Here is a 16,058-nt window from a genome sequence, read left to right on the forward strand (position 1 = left end):
CTCATCCAGGACCAGATCAATTACTCAGCAATTATTTGCTTTTCCACGGTGTGGCTGCTGCCCCAGGGTGAGCTCAGAGGTCTCTTGCACCAGAGAAAGAGATCACACAACGAAAAGGAAGGCATCCCTTGGGATGAGTGAATCCCAGACAGCACATGACAAACCCCACAAAGGGCCTGTGAGACTGGCGATTTGTGTTATCTCACTGATTTCCAAAAATGCCTTGGCCTCTGCATTCAGTGCTGAATCACTCTTTGGGCAAGGAGGTCAGTGCTGTGAGCTCTGCTTCCCTGCCTCAGGCCAGGGCTGGGAATGGGCACCTTCTCCTGCAAAGCAATTCTGTATCTCCAGATCTCAGGCAGCACCTGCCTCACCTCCAAACTCCCTTCTGCAGCCTCCTTGTCCTCCTTCCTCTGTTGTGCTGCTGGATTTTTCCTTTAGCTTTGCTGGCCAAAACTGGCTGGCCAGCAAGCACAGAAATCTCTCCTCTCTGCTGAAATCTCTCCTCTCTGCTGAAATCTCTCCTCTCTGCTGAAATCTCCCCTCTCTGCTGAAATCCCTGCATGTCTGCTCGTTTCCTGAGCCCTTCTGTACCCCCTGAACACTTGCTGGCAGCTCTGGCTAATGGGGCTCCCCTCGAGAAAGCCACCAGGGCTGGGCTGGGCTGTGCCACACCACATCCCCAGGCACTGCAGATTTGTAACAGTGCTTTACTCCTCTTTTTCTTGATCTCTCAAGGGAGCCGGCTCATTTGGAGCTGGCACCAGCAGGAGGCATAATTAAGAGTATCAGACAGAGCTGCTCAAAGGCAGAGCTGGGCTCCCTGTGCAGCCTGAGAGTGTTTGCACACACAGAAGGCAGGGGGTGCAGGGGGGGACATGGGGAGCTAATCCCAAGCTCTCACTTCCTCCTGATGCTTTCATGTGGGGAGAAGCCCCCAGGTCATCTGCAGTGCACGTTTGTAGGCGGGGGTTTCTGCTGTCATCTCTTTCAGGAGGTGATTTCCTCGCACAGAGGACACATCTCACCCTGCAGGGCATCTCCTCTATCATCTGCTGCAGCTTCATCCCCTCCCAGACCCACTGAGGCCCTTCCTCTTCCTCACTGAGCCCTCTGCTCTTCTGGGCCATCATTCCACATCCTCCTGGATGGTCACCCTGCCCTTACCTTGAGGTGAAGCCCAGCAGTGTCAGGATGCTGTTGGATCCTCAGGAGCACCGGGGGCAGCTCCTGCTGTCCTCACTGGCTCCACTGCCCCCTCCAAGCCACCCCACCGGGGTCTGCCCCACACACTGAGGGTGAGGGATACCATATAACCTGGCACTGGAGACACCCATCTTTCCTTTGTGATGTCAAACTCCTTTTTCTGAACCCTGTAATTGCCACTGACTCCTCCACACCTCTGCTCCATCCCTTTGGAGAGGTCGGATTGCAGGGGAGGCTTGGGAAGAGGCTGCCTGCCTCCACCTTTGCAGGCTGAGGGAGTGAAGGGTAAAGGGTTTGGGAAGACTGATGATGCCACAGATGATGAAACCATGATATCAGGGATGCCAGGTGGCCTGGAAGCATCAGTACCAAATATTGTTGGCATTCCTGGCTGCCAGATTCTGCCAGTGTATGTGTGTTGCCCCCTCCTCCACAGTACCAGGAGCTGGACCATTTCTTTTTGTAATGGCCATCAAAAATAACAGCTCCCATCAAGGACCAGCATTCCCCTGCCCAGTGCTGGCTGTTCCAGGTGCTGGCACTGCAAGCTCACACAATTTCACTCACAGCAGGCTTGGAGCCCCATCCAAACATTGTCATTTCACCAGGAGGAGTGCTTGTCTTGGGTTTTGAGATGCAGAGCCTGTACCCAGCACCACTCCAGCAAGAGCTGGAGAGGCAATTTTCAGGTGTCTTATTTCCACAAGTAAAAAAGGGGTCATTTGAAACATTTGGATGCTGGCACGAGTAAATAAAGCACAGAGCCCAACAGCAAATCAGATCAGAAGCCTTTTGAGCTCTTGGGACAAGCCCAGGCTTCAGCTCTACATATAAAATTGTTCTTTAAAAGACACTGACTAAAGTCAAAACTCTCCACAAGTTTAATGAGCTGCTCCTTTGCCTTACAGAACATTGGCAAAAAGATGTCGTGCCAACAGTTCATAGCAAACCTGGACGGGCTGAACGATGGGAAGGACTTTGCGAAGGATCTGCTGAAGGTAATGGGATATAAAAACACAGTGGGATACTGGCAGCTTTATTGCAGTGCCACCTAGTCCTGCTGGGACACTCTGAGCCCTTCAATCAGCATTTTTCTGTTGTTTCAGGAGAATTGTAACCCCCATGAATCATACCTTAAATAAAATAACTCCACCATTAAGCACTGATATACCAAAGGTATTAAAACTCCAATACAAACCAAAATCCAGAACAACAAAATAATACACTGCTATTAACATTATCAATACATGTTTCTCTATTCCTTTAACAACAGTATGAACAAAAATATGAAAATATTTCTTAATAAAAATATGAACCTCAATTTACCTTCACCTAAAAGAACATAAAATACACCTAAAACCAACTACCCCAAAAACAAAAAACACAGTCCCACCATCTAACATAAACTAATTAAAACCACTAAAAAAATAAAACTCAAAATTATCTACAATACATTAATATAATTTATACATTGTATTTATATATTGTATATATACAATGTATATATTGTGTATATGTATGTATATGTATGTATAATATATACATTATATAAAAAATACAATAATATTTTTAAAAATCATCCAAATTCTCCTAAAAAACAATTTCACTATCAAAATAACTCCAAAATTTAAAAACCTACTCAAAAAATCTAGTTCATAAAAAAAAAATCACAAAATAGATAACATCCACTTGCAGTGAGCCAAAATAGGTCTGTTCCCTGGTGGTGTTTTATCCAGATTTGTGGCATATCTGCCCTCAGAGCATACCAGGTGCCCTTTTCCTCCAGCAGCTCAGATAATGCCCCAAAAAAAATCTACTCCCCACCCCAAAACACGACCCTCCAGCACTGAAACTTTTCTCTGCCTCCACTACCACGTGATGAAATGCAAAGTTCCAACCAGGGCAGTACCATGGGCTATGGTTAAACATCCCAAAGGGAATATTTTCTCCTGCCACATGGTTTAGCAGCAGCACTGCTGCAGGTCCAGCAGCCTGGCCTGAATTTCACTCTGTGGAGGGAGGTTGGAAGGAGAGGTGCCCCATCGGGGGTGTCACATCGTGTTTGGGGTGACATCCCCATCTCCCAGCAGACCTCACCCTATCCTACCCCTCTGTGTGGTCAGGGCCACCTCCACATTCTGCTCTGCTAGCCCACTCCTGCTTCTTTTCTAGTCCAGGCTTCCAGGGGAGCCACTGGAATTTTGCACAGAAGGAGCTGGAAAAGCTCATGCCAAGGTCGTTCATCCCTCCCCTGCTACTCAGTTCAAGCCTCCTCTGTCATTTCAGCTAGTTAGGGCATTTCTGGTGTCATGGCATATCCCAGAGTCTTCTACCAGTGTGTGTAGGCCAGGATTCACTCAGAGCTAGGCACAGCACCCAGAATGAGAGAAAAATGTCATATTCAGGCTCCTGAGCAGGGCTGGCTGCCAGAGCCCTCTGCTGCTGTCGTGCCAGCGTGGCACACACAAAGAAGAGCTCCAGCATCACAGCTGCCATCCTGCTCACTGGGAAATGCTTCTCCAGGACAGTTGAGCAGGGAAAATATCCCCAAGGGCACAGACAGGGTGTGGAGATGTCTCCACGAGCAGGCACAGCTTCTGTGAGAGACACAGCTAATTCCATGTTCTTTTTTCAGACACTGTATAACTCCATCAAGAATGAGAAGCTGGAGTGGGCCATGTAAGTATATGCTAAGCTTTACAGGGGTAGTGTGTCTTTCCAAGGAGCTGGCAGGTCCTAAGTCATGTTTTCAATCCCAGAATATTTCCTGCCAAGCCCTTAAGTGCTGAAGTCCCTCTGCAGACAGACAAATGGGGTTTATTTATGGCTTTAGACACAAAGGCACTTAGGAAGGTTGGTGACAGTCTGTGGATCCGTGACCTAAAGGAAGGGAATGCCCTCTTTGTTTACTATTACACTTGTAAAATGCTGGTTCCTCTCCAGGTGCTTCAGAAGTCTTTGCACAAGCAAAGATCTGGGGTTATCTTGGTCATTGAGATTTTCCATCTCTCCCACATGAATTTTATTTCTGGAAATAGTATCAGAGAATCCCTTAAGAAGGAAGAGACCTTGTGATATCTCCAGTTCAGCTTCCTCCTCAAAGTGTGGTCAACACTGAATTCAGACCAGGACACTCTGGGCTTTGTTCAATTTGATCCTGAAACTCCTCCAAGGATGGGGAACCCAGAGCCCCTCTGGATCCACAAACCAATACTTTTTTATTATTATTATTATTATTATTATTATTATTATTATTATTATTATTATTATTATTATTATTATTATGAGAGTGCCATTTTCTCTTGTCTCTGTTGTTTTGAGTTCTGCCCACTATCTCTTGTCCTTGTGCCATGCACCACAGTGAAGAGCCCAGCTTTGTCCTCTCAATCACCCCCTCACACAAAGCTGCCATCAGCTCCCACAAAACCATCTCGTCTGTAGCTTGAACAAGTCCAATTCTCCCAGCTGTTTTTACACCACAGGTGCTCCCAGGTTTCTTTTCCCGTCTCAGGTGTCTCACTTTGCTGTGGGGGCTGTGTGTGTCTCCATACGATGCAGGCAGTGCAGGGCAGGCGATCGCTTCTCTCCGCCTCCTCACCGTGCCGCTGTTCCACAGCCCAGGATGCTCCTGCCCTCTGCCACAACACCCTGGCTGCTCCTGCTCATCCTGGCCCTCTCAGCCTTGTACTCCTCTTTTTGGTGTCATCCGCAAGTTCCATGAAATCCTCATGTATTACCCTGAGCCGAGCCTGGAAAGCATCACAGGTTCACACAGCACCTTGCTCAGTCCTTGTGCCCCTGCTCCTCCACTCAGAGCACGGGCTGGGGTCACCGGTGAGCTCCCCAATCCTCTCGAGGGGAATCCCGTGACAGCCCTGAGGTCTTGAGCTGACACAGGGGACATTCCTCTCCTCCTCCCCTCTCTCCTCAACCTGACCCCCCTTGGCTCTGGACAGAGCAGGGCCTCCTGTGCCATCAGCCCCATCACCTGCTCTCTTCTTCTTATTACCCTGACCAAAACAAAACCAGCATCAGGAGAGGCTTCGGTGCTCCCTCCGTGAGGCCCTGGAGGGAGCGGCGGGGCCGGTCACGAGAGGGAGCTGCGGGCTGTTCCATGGGCAGGGATACCTCGGGATACCTCGGGATGCCCCGGGATGCCCAGGGATACCTCTGGGATGTCTCAGGATGCCACGGGATGCCCCGGGATGCCCAGGGAAGCCTCGGGATGCCCTGGGATACCTCGGGATGCCTCGGGATGCCCCGGGATACCTCGGGATGCCCCGGGATGCCTCAGGATGCCTCAGGATGCCTCAGGATGCCCCGGGATGCCCCGGGATGCCCCGGGATGCCCCGGGATGCTTACACAACAGCTCCCTGCTCGGGCACATCCCGGGGATGTCACCCTGCCCGGGTCCAGCTCCCTCCCGCCTTTCCCCAGCCAGCCCACTCTATCCCCACATCCCTTCCCTCATCCCTGGCCCCTGCCTTGCTGCAGGGTGTCCTGCCTCTGTGGTAGGGACTCCCTGGCACAGGGTTCCCGGTTTTCTGTCAGAGACCTGGCATTGGGTCCTTGCACAGCCAGGACTCTCTTCTCTCTGCTTGCCTCTGCCCTGAGTCCTTGTCCATCCCAGGGAAGGAGATGCCCACGGATCCCACCAGGCACACAGGTGTGTGACCAACAGCAAGGAGCTCAGAGGGCAGCAGCCCAAACACCTGAGCCCCACTGACTCCCCTCCCAGGAACCATACCTGGGCTCTGCCTCAGCCCCAGGACTCCTCTGGGTGCTGGGGGCTAAGAAATCATCCTTCTCTTCCAAGAGCTGTCTGATGCTTTGGCCATTTGCTTGCTGCAGGTGAGGAATTGTGTTTCACTGCTCACTTCCCAGCCAGTGAATTCATTGAGGGTCAGTCCTCAGCTGAGGTTTGGTCCCAGTCTGCAACCTGAGGTGACCACTCATCCCATTTAGACATTGACATGAATCAGACAGGGCGGAAAATCCCTGTTTGCTCTTTCTCCTTCATGTCCTAAGGACACTGGGAGCTATCACTTCCCATACAAGTTCTGTTTTCTTTGTGCCGGAGTAGGTTCATCTCCCAAATGTCTGCAGATCTGTTCCTCAGAGATGCAGAGGAGATTCCTAGAGGTGCTTCACAGTCTAGGAGGTCCCAGACATTGCCTCTCAGCAGCTGAGAAATGCTGGTAATACTTCGGTCTTCAGCAAAAATCCTCCTTAAGCTCTGCTTTTAGGGCACAGAATTGGAGACGTTTCCTGTGGCATATTTGTAGTCCTCAGTGTGGGACATCTGCAGTTTCCTGGTGTTCAGACAAGCACTCCCTCACCTGCTTTGAGTGACCTCACAGCGGGACCACTGGGACAGTCACCTGCCACCCACACTCCTCCCAGCCCAGAGCACCACTACTCTGTTATGGTCCCGACATCTCCTGCCTGTTTCTTTCTCTGACCAGTCCTGTAATAAAAACCCTAAAGCAAATAGGGCTGCTTTGCACTGTGACCACATCTCCTCCACTGAGTCTCTCCTCTGATTTCCCTTCCAAGTGACGAGGACGAGTTGAGGAAATCCCTCTCGGAGCTGGTAGATGACAAATTCGGAGCCAGTGCCAAGAAAGTGACGAGGATTGTTGACAGCAGCAACCCCTTCCTGGACATCCCCCAAGCACTGAACGCAGTCACCTACAAGCACGGAGTCCTCACCCGCAAAACCCACGCGGACATGGATGGGAAGAGAAGTACGTGATCAGGGACAGGGACAGGAGAGCTGTCCCAGGCAGTCCCAGAGCCTTGCCCTGGCTCTCCAGATGAGGAGAGCCAGGGCACCACATCCCAGACAACACAGGAGAGATCCCATAAGTGCTAGGACAGAGGAAAAGGAGGGTGTTTTGAGGTATTTGTAGATAGGAGTGTTTTCAGGAAGTCTTGGTCTTCCCTTCTCACTGCCAAGGAACCCAGCACAGACAGACCTGGTTTTCCATCCTGTTCATGGGGCTAATCCCAAATCCCAGTCTCTGAGCAGTGGGGGAAGGCTGGTTCCTCAGCCATTGTCCACTCCAGCCCTGACCCTGGGGACAGTCTGGCCTGCCAAGCTTTGCTCCTGTCCCTATCCTGTCGTGTGCTGGCTGGCAACAGAACACCCCATAGCTCTGCTACCATATGGCATTACAGGAAAGGTAAAGGTATTTGGGAACTGTTCATGAGCAGAGATTAATTAAACCTTGGCTAGATCTTTTTGCTAATTGATATGATTGGCCCAGTCATATGATTAAAAAAGTCAGCTGATTAAAAGGTCTTGAGTAGAGATTTCCACCAAAGGCCTCCCTTGCTTCCAGCACCTTCTTAACAGCCCGTGCTTGGAGGATCAGCTGTCTGGTGGTGATGTGGATGGCTCCCCTCACCTCCCACCCCTTCTGCCAAGCTCTCTGTCCCCAAGCCCATCGAGATGGTAATGCTCCCTCCTCAGGGGAACAGAGGCTGCCTTGTCCAGCTGCTCAGTTCCAAGCAGAGGAGCTCAGGGAATGTCCCTGCTCTCCAAGCATTAAGTCCAAGGAACACAAACCTGGGTTTGGAGGAGCAGAGGCTTCCTGCAGGTGTCCATTGGTACCCCTGTACCAGCTCATGTCTGGCTCTGACCTGTTTGTGTTCCTGCTGGGAGGCTGCAGAGCCCAGGCACTGTCCCTCAGACACCTGTCCCTGCTCACCAACCACTCGTGAGCAATGGCCTGGAGGTGTGGGGGCTCTGGGCATCAGAGAGTGCCTGTGGTGGGTCAGGAGAAGGGTTGGGTGTTCCTGGAAGGTCAAGCAGCACTGGCAGACATGTACAATTAAATATTCTTCCATTTTTAGCTCCCAGAGGAAGAAGAGGTTGGAAGAAGTTTTATGCTGTGCTTAAAGGGACCGTCCTTTATTTACAAAAGGTAACCATGGGGGACTCTCCCCTTTGCTGTCTCCTGCTGTCCCCAGAGCAGTCACACCCCTGAGCAGAGGTGAATCCATGTCCTAACTCAAGCATGGACATCCACAGAGCTCCTCCAGAGACCACAGCTGGAGGATGCTCTCGTCTTTGGTGGAGGTGTTCATGCCAGGGACACTTCACAGCCTCAAAGGGAACCCCAAAGGAAGAAGGATGAAAGAGGAAAGACAGGTTTCTGCAGAAGGATCCCAGCAAGTAGGAGCTGTTGGGGAGGATGAATGAACAGATGATATGGAATAGATGAAATAGGATTTGGTGAGAAAAGAAAAAGGAAGGTGAAGAGGTGGAGGATCTGACCAGTCTTTTCTGTTATTTTCTTTTACTGTTTTATTTGCTGGCACAGATCTCATTTTGCACAGCTTTGCTGAGTCTGGTATAGGAAGCCAGCTGATGTAATCTTTTTGGGTTTCACTCAGACTTTTGGTACTGTCTCTCACAAGATCCTTCTGGACAGAATGTCCTGCACACACTGGATAGACACATCATGTGGTGGGAGAGCCAAGGCCTCACAGGGTGGGCACAAAGGGTGACATCAGACTGGTGACCTGTCACTGGTGGGGTTCCACAGGGCTCCATCCTCCACCCTGTGCTCTTCAACATCTTCATGAATGACTTGGACACGGGAATCAAGAGAACAGAGTAAGCTTGCAGACAATACTAAACTGAGAGGAGCTGCTGACTCCCTCAAGGGCAGAGGCCCTGCAGAGAGACCCTGACAAATGAGAGGCCTGGGCAATCATCAACTGTGTGAAGTTTAACAAAGACAGTGCTGGATTCTTCACCTGGGACAGGGCAATCCTGGGTGCACAGACTGGGGAATGAGAGGCTGGAGAGCAGGGGACCTGGGAGCCCTGGTCAGTGGTCAGTTGAATGAGTCAGCAGTGCCCTGGCAGCCAGGAGGGACATCTGTGCCCTGGGGACATCAGGATAAGGCTCTCAGGGATTGCTGAGGTGTCCTGTGCAGGAACAGGAGTTGGAGTTGATGTCTTTGTGTGTCCCTTCCAGCTCAGAGGATTCTGTGATTCCATGGTTCTGTGATGAAAATCTATATTCTTCAGGCCCTGGATGACCTGTGTCCTTCCATGGGCTGTCAGGCGACACTTTGTGCCTCCCTTCACCTCTGTTCATTGTGTAGCCACCTCCAGAGAACACGAGTGTAATTCCCAGGTCCTGATGGGACACCAAGTCACCATGGAATAGCTTCCCTGCATGCTCTAGCATTCAGCTCTCTGCCACTTGGGTGCTTGGAGGATTCACTGGGAAATCTTTTCTGAGGGAAAATCCGAGGAGACTGGATAGGGGCTCACTTGAACATCAGTGTGAGCCAGCCCAGGATGCCAAATGTCTGTTCATCACCAACCTAACCCACTGAACTAGGTGTGAACTACCTGAGCAACACACGCTGTGCAGTAACCCATTGAACTCACCTTGCTGGAGCAGCACTCCCCAGATGCTCCTGCCTATTGCAGCATTATCTCCACAGCAATGAGAGTAAACAAACATTGGATTATATAAGAGAGGCAGAAAGATCCTCGGGGCAGCAGGGAGTTATGACTCAGAGCTCGTAGCACACCCCAATGACTCCTGTGTTTCACCAGCTCCTATGGCACGTGTCAAAAGCCAGCAGAAATCTGGCAGCGGTGCATCCTCACTCCCAGCGTGGGTTGCTCTCAGCCCTGTGGTGTTTTTACAGCTGTGCCACTCTCCTGCAGCTTAGGGAGCACACAGGGGAGACCAGACCTCCTGCAGCCCTTGAAGTGTGGTGTTCTTCAAGCCAGCAGCACTCTTCTCACCCTTCAGTCCTGCTCTCATCACACATCTTCATGTGGAGTCTGCCACGGTCCTCAGGCTGACCCATGGGTTACACAGGAGGATTTAACTTGTACAGAGTTACCATCAACATTGAATTGTATGACACTTTCTGTGTGGGGAGGACAAAAAAAAAGACATTTCAACTATCACAGAACCATTTAGATCTAAATGAATTTTCCACCAAGGACTGCTCTTGGGATGAGTCTGATGAGAGGGTACAGATTGAGAACAAAATGCACTTGCAGGATGGAATTTTCTTCCCTGGCAGCAGAAGAAGCCGTGATGCCAACACTGAGTGTCATTGCTGCTGCTGGGACAGAGGGCCTGGGGACTCTTGGCTGGACAAGGCTTGCAGCAGTAACCACTCATTAACAAAGTTCCTTATGTTTGTCTGAGGTGTTCAGCTTTTAAAAAGAGAGCAAGGATGAGGCTGACTGGCAGTGAGGAGATCAATGCTCTTATCTCAGTGACCTTCAGGATCAAATGGTTCAGAGACTGAAGGTTTTCTTTTACGAGCAAGGACTGAAGGAACAAAATACCCAAGATCTGGCTGTGTTATGAAAGTGTCTGATAAATAAGAGCCATGACTGATGTGTAATTAGCAGGAGGGACCAGAATTGCCAAGGATGCCCCAAGGAAGCAGCATTTGGAACAACAACAAAAATAAACCAAAGGAATGTTTGGGCAAAGGATTTGGAGAAAGAGGGGTTTCTTACTCGTGAGCTGCTGCCAGACTTTATTACAGTCCTCTCCAGGGAATTCCTTGGGCTTGGCTGTAAACAGTGTCTTTCAGGCTTGCAGAGACAGGACAGAAGGAGGAGAACATGAAGACAAAGTCCTTGCCCTGTCACTTGCAAACATTCCCAGCACCACAACAGAGAGTGGATAAACATCCACCTGCCCTGTGGATCCTTGGTGTCATTTCTTGCCTGTGGGGTGGTTTGCAGAACAAAGGAATTGCACAATACAGGAAGGAAGTGGTGTGCCAGCCTCTCAAGCTCTCAGCAGAAGACAACTGCAGATAAACATAAGGTAGAACCTTGGCTGAGCATAAATCACTGGGGAAAGGTTTTCTGATGGAAGATAGAGGAGAAAGAACCTGCTTCCAGAACCAGCTGGTGTCATGGAGCACAGGCTCAGCCTGTTCCACTGTTCTGCTCAGACCAAATTGAGGAGTTAGGCTTTAATAGTAAAGTCACAGAAGTTGAACAGAGAACTCCATTTGGTTTTGAGGAGCAAGTTGAGTATAAACAAGCCTGAGAGGTAGAGGGGAGGTGGGAGGAAGGAGGGGCTGGGTAGGTGGATGTGTAGGAAGGAGGAATGGCACAGAGAGAGGTGGACATAACACAGGCAGAAGGGTGGGTGGGCAGGTAGAAGTCAGTCTGACAGAAGCAACTCAGGCAGCAGCCATAAACCTGCTGATGAGGAGATGTCACATGTCATTGACTCGCTGGTGTTAATTGCTGGATCAGCATGTTCCAGCACAGTCTGCTGAAGCAATTGCTTGATCCCCTAAAGGGATGCAGCAGAGTCTGGAGGAAGAAATGCAGGTTTGGGAGCAGGGCACACCTCTCCTGTGCACTAATCTGCTCTGGGCACTGACTCACTCCATGGCCTTCGGCAACTTACTTCACCTCTGTGAAATGGGGATAATAATCCTTAATCACCACACATAGAGGGGGGTTAAGAAAAATGATGGAGAGCTATAAAGCACGAGGTGCTTTTATACAGAAGTGTTTGAAAGGGTGCAGGTCTTCCCACAGGTTCTGTCCCTGGCCAGGAAGGGGTTCCCAGTGCAGCCCTGAGCCACAGGTGCTGTCCCATGCAGCCAGGCCCTTGCCAAGAGCTCTGGGGAGAGCCAAGATTCTGCCTAGACTGAAAAGGGGGCAGGAGTTAATTTTTCTAATTAAATGGTTTGTTTAGGGTGGTAGATGTGAGGTGAAGAAAAGAAAGGAGAGGAAAAGGCACTCACAGGCCAGAACATGAGGAATATCTGTCGGTCCTTATTGCCAGCACTGCCCAGGGCTGGCTCTGAGGCCAGAGGAGAGGGCAGCAGAACTGACACACCGGGATCCCCCACCCCATCCAGGTGCCCTACAAAGGCAGGCACAAGAGCTTGATGGCTTTTCTTGGCAAAACAAGCTTTGAGATTAGCTGTGGATCTGCTCAAGGGGTAGAGAGTGACCCAAAGGGATTGGGGTCTCCCAGCATTATCAGCCAAACATTGTGGCCACCTGGCAATGGGATGAGGCTCCTGGAAGAGCCAACCCAGGCAGGGAGCCTCCAGAACCATTCACTCCTGTGAGCAGCAAGGCAGAAGCTGGAGAGAACCTGCTTCGTTCAACCTCACACTGATTTACTGTACCCAGCATTAGAAAATGAAGATTTGATTTTTTCTTACATCAACTCTGATGCCTGAGAGCCTGAAATCCATGGAGGAAATACTTGATGATTCCATTGAAGATGAGCATCTGCATTAGTGAAAGCACTCAGCAGCTGTGGCAGTTTCCTCTTGTCACACGTCATTAAGCTGGGCTGTTTGCACTGTATTTTCAGAAGGCTTGTTTTGAAATAAGAGATCATGGGCAGCACAATCAGATATATTTAAATTCAAAGAGCTTCAGCCTCAGAAAAATATCCCAAATTGAAGTCTCTCTACAACACATGAGGCACGAGCTGCAATGTCTTCCTCAAGCAAATATTTCTCTTCTGGTGGGGTAAGGTCTTCACAAGGCAAAGCGTTTTCTCTGGGAAAAAGGCTGACAGCCCATCCCTCTGGCTACCGAAATCACCACGGTGGTAAGGACATCTGCACTGCCCACCTGGGTGTCTCCCAAAACACAGGATGCCTGCAGCACCCAGCCTTCCTCTGCTGGAAAGCCAGGGCTTTTCTTTGGGATTCACCATCCCCAGGAACCCGTGCCTCACATTTGTGGGTGGCCTGAGGCAATATTTTTGTACCAGGCCAAGTTTCATATGATGATGAGCACAGCAATCACTCTCCTGGATGGGATGACTGCTTTGAAAAATGAGGGAAGAAATGCTTCAGGAGCTTATTTCCCATCAGGAGTGAGAGATGGGTGAGCCACATCCATGGGCTGGGGACTGCTGGTCCTCAGTGCTCTCAAGAGCAGCAGAGGGGAAACCTTTCTGACCCTACAGCAGAGAACAGCCTCACTGAGCAGGGTCACCATCCCAGAGGCTGCAGCACAGCTTTCCCCTGAACCATTTGTACCACTGGGACATGGGACACAGAAAAAACCTTTCAGAGAATCTGCAGAGCAGTTCTGGCTTGGAAGGCGAGGAAGGCTTGGATGTGTAGACCATCATCACCAGACAGACCTGCCCTGGTGCTGGCAGCCAAGGGCAGTCCAGGAAAGCAAAATATAGAGCACATTAATCCTGTAGCACTGTAATCATCAGGGCAAGGCAGAGCCTTGCAGGGACACCCTGTCCTGGCATGGCCTCTAACGTGGCTGGGGTGGTGGTTTGCTTTAGCCAGGGCCAGGTTCCTTTCACCAGGTTCTTTTTGCACCTATCCATGCATCCATCTGTCCATCCTTGCCATCCCACCATCCGACTGGTTGAGCTGGCAAGGGTGCAGGGTGGGAGGCAGGATATTGCATTAAATCACTGGGAAAGTAAAAGGGTAAGCACAGGGTTGACTGAACTTCTTTTTCCTAAAAAGTTCTGTGCCAAGATCATCATTTCAGAGTCCCACGTTTGGTATTTTCTACCTTTCTATAAAACAGAAACACGTGTAGTTACTGCTGCATTCCTGCTCGTGTGAAGCTGTCCTTCAGTGGAGAAGGTAAAGCAGGAACACAGGGAGTGCTGCTGCAATTTGCAAGTGCCAGTCTAATGAATTACAGGGGACACCATGCCAAAGGGACACGTGTGCCAAAGGGAGACAAATCTGGCTCAGCAGGGCCACACTCAGACTGGCAGCTGCCCACCAGGCCCCACACCTGTGCAGGGATGCACTGGTTGCAGGGATGCTGCTGTTCCAGGCCTACCTTCCTCCACACAAAGCTGCAGTGATACAAGGAGCAATGGGTTTAGACTGAAAGAGGGGAAATTCAGGTAGATACAAGGAAAAAAGTTCTTCCCTGTGATAGTGGCGAGGCCCTGACAAAGGTTGCCCAGAGTGGCTGTGGCTGGCCCATCCCTGGAAGTGTTCAAGGCCAGGTTGGACAGGACTGGAAGGTGTCCCTGTCCATGGCAGGGGGTTGGAATAAGATGAGCTTTGAGGTCCTTTCCAGCCTAAACCGTTCTATGAGTCTGTGAAGCTGCAGAACCAGGGCAGGTGCTTGTTGATATCCTCTGCTGATTGGGAGTTGGATCCTGGTTTGAGCTCTGCACTGTGGGGGAAACTCTGCAGAAACCTGGCCCTGCCTTGTGCCTCCCCAGAAAGCCTCAGGCATGTGCTGTGTTAGAAATAACTATTGATAATTACGTTTAAAACTTTCATCTCCTTCTTTACATCTTCCCAGTGAACTTAATGATGGAAGCAGTTGCCAGATGTTAATTATTATCATTATCAGCTCCTAGCATTTACTGTACAAAGCAGTGCTTTTCCTGGTCTCGGCGCTCTGTGATTATAGCACGGGGAGAAAGGCAGGTTCATTAAAGCAGCCCGCAAATGTTAGTGTTGTCATTATCCAATTAACGTTCCTCTTCACAGGATGAATATAAACCTGACAAAGACCTCTCTGAAGTGGATCTGAAAAACGCCATCCGTGTGCACCACGCCTTAGCCACAAAAGCCTCTGACTACAGCAAGAAGTCCAACGTGCTCAAGCTGAAGACAGCTGACTGGAGAGTCTTCCTCTTCCAGGCCCCGTGAGTCCCAGCAGTGCCTGCATGGACAGCCTGACCTCCAGGCACTGCCAGACTCCCTCTGACCTGGCCAGATCAGCACACGCCTTGGGGGCCACTCCTGCGGGGAGGAAGGGGCTGAGGGTCATTCCTGCAGGGCTGTGCAGAGGATTTGGTCATAGGTCACAGTTTCTTGGTAGCTTTGTGCTGGTCCTTGAGTCCTTCCCAGCTGTCAGCAAGGCAGGCTGAGCAGGATGGGCTGGGATGTGCAGGGCTGAGAGAAAAGGCTCCTCCTGCTAACTTCTATTGGAGTATTCTGGAAGGGAGAACATCTGTGCAGTGCAGGTGATGATTGCCCTTGTCAGCTTTTGATGGGGAAACTGTCTAAACCTCCTTAAAGCAGTCTCCCCAGCCAGGGTAGATGTTTTATCTTAGTCCATTGCTGAGGAATGTTATGGTGTTAATAAGTGTCAAGGGTGATGAAGTCATCTTCTGCCTCAAGTCTTCTGCTGAGAGAGGTGACGTTGTCTGTAGGTTGGGCTGGGGTACTGATGTCAAGCTAAAGCCTGACATCTGAATTTGTGCAGCAAACACCCACCTGAAGGCTCGGGGCAGCAGTGTCTGGACAGATTTGATGAAGGACCCTAGGCAGCGTCTCACAAATGACATAAATGACATCCTGCTCTGTGGAACCTCTGTTGAGCTCCTCAGGAACACAAACCAGAGCTGGTGAGGAAGGCAGGACTGCCCAGGCTTTGAGAGGCAGAGAGCAGCCCTGAAATCATCAGGGCACTGTGGAGCAGCCAGTTAGACAGTGTTTCCCTCTGTCTTTCCCTTCCCTGGCACAGAAGTGGCATCAAAGCAAGGCCACTGATGGCCCTCCTGAGCTCCTAAATCAGGCTCTAGGGCTGTTGTCAGCTGTTGCCTGCTCCTGGTCCAAGAGCATATTCAGACTCCCTCTCTCTTCTCCCCTCCTCCATCACAGAAGTAAGGAAGAAATGCTCTCCTGGATCCTGAGAATCAACCTCGTTGCTGCCATTTTCTCAGCTCCAGCCTTCCCAGCTGCAATCTGCTCCATGAAGAAGTTCTGCCGCCCGCTCCTGCCCTCATCCATGACCAAGCTGTGCCAGGTAATGTGTGAGAGGAGTGGTGGAGGTGTGCCCAGTGCTCAGGAGGCCCTTCAGAGCAGGGTCCCCCTGTTCCTGCCTGAGGGGCACACTCAGGTGCTCAGTGCAG

The 16,058-nt window shown here is 50.6% G+C and overlaps 1 protein-coding gene across 1 annotated transcript in view; it reads left to right on the forward strand.

The window, feature by feature from the left end:
* PSD2 (pleckstrin and Sec7 domain containing 2) overlaps positions 1-16,058 on the forward strand; it is a 53,504-nt gene that overhangs the window by 33,124 nt on the left and 4,322 nt on the right. The window contains exons 9-14 of the mRNA XM_015642301.3: positions 2,115-2,204; positions 3,842-3,885; positions 6,764-6,954; positions 8,066-8,136; positions 14,689-14,846; positions 15,808-15,952. Of these exons, the coding sequence (XP_015497787.1) occupies positions 2,115-2,204; positions 3,842-3,885; positions 6,764-6,954; positions 8,066-8,136; positions 14,689-14,846; positions 15,808-15,952 (699 nt within the window). The remainder of the gene's footprint in view (positions 1-2,114; positions 2,205-3,841; positions 3,886-6,763; positions 6,955-8,065; positions 8,137-14,688; positions 14,847-15,807; positions 15,953-16,058) is intronic.

Source organism: Parus major, chromosome 13 (genome assembly GCF_001522545.3).
Source record: "Parus major isolate Abel chromosome 13, Parus_major1.1, whole genome shotgun sequence".
In the NCBI taxonomy this organism is placed as follows: Eukaryota; Metazoa; Chordata; class Aves; order Passeriformes; family Paridae; genus Parus; species Parus major.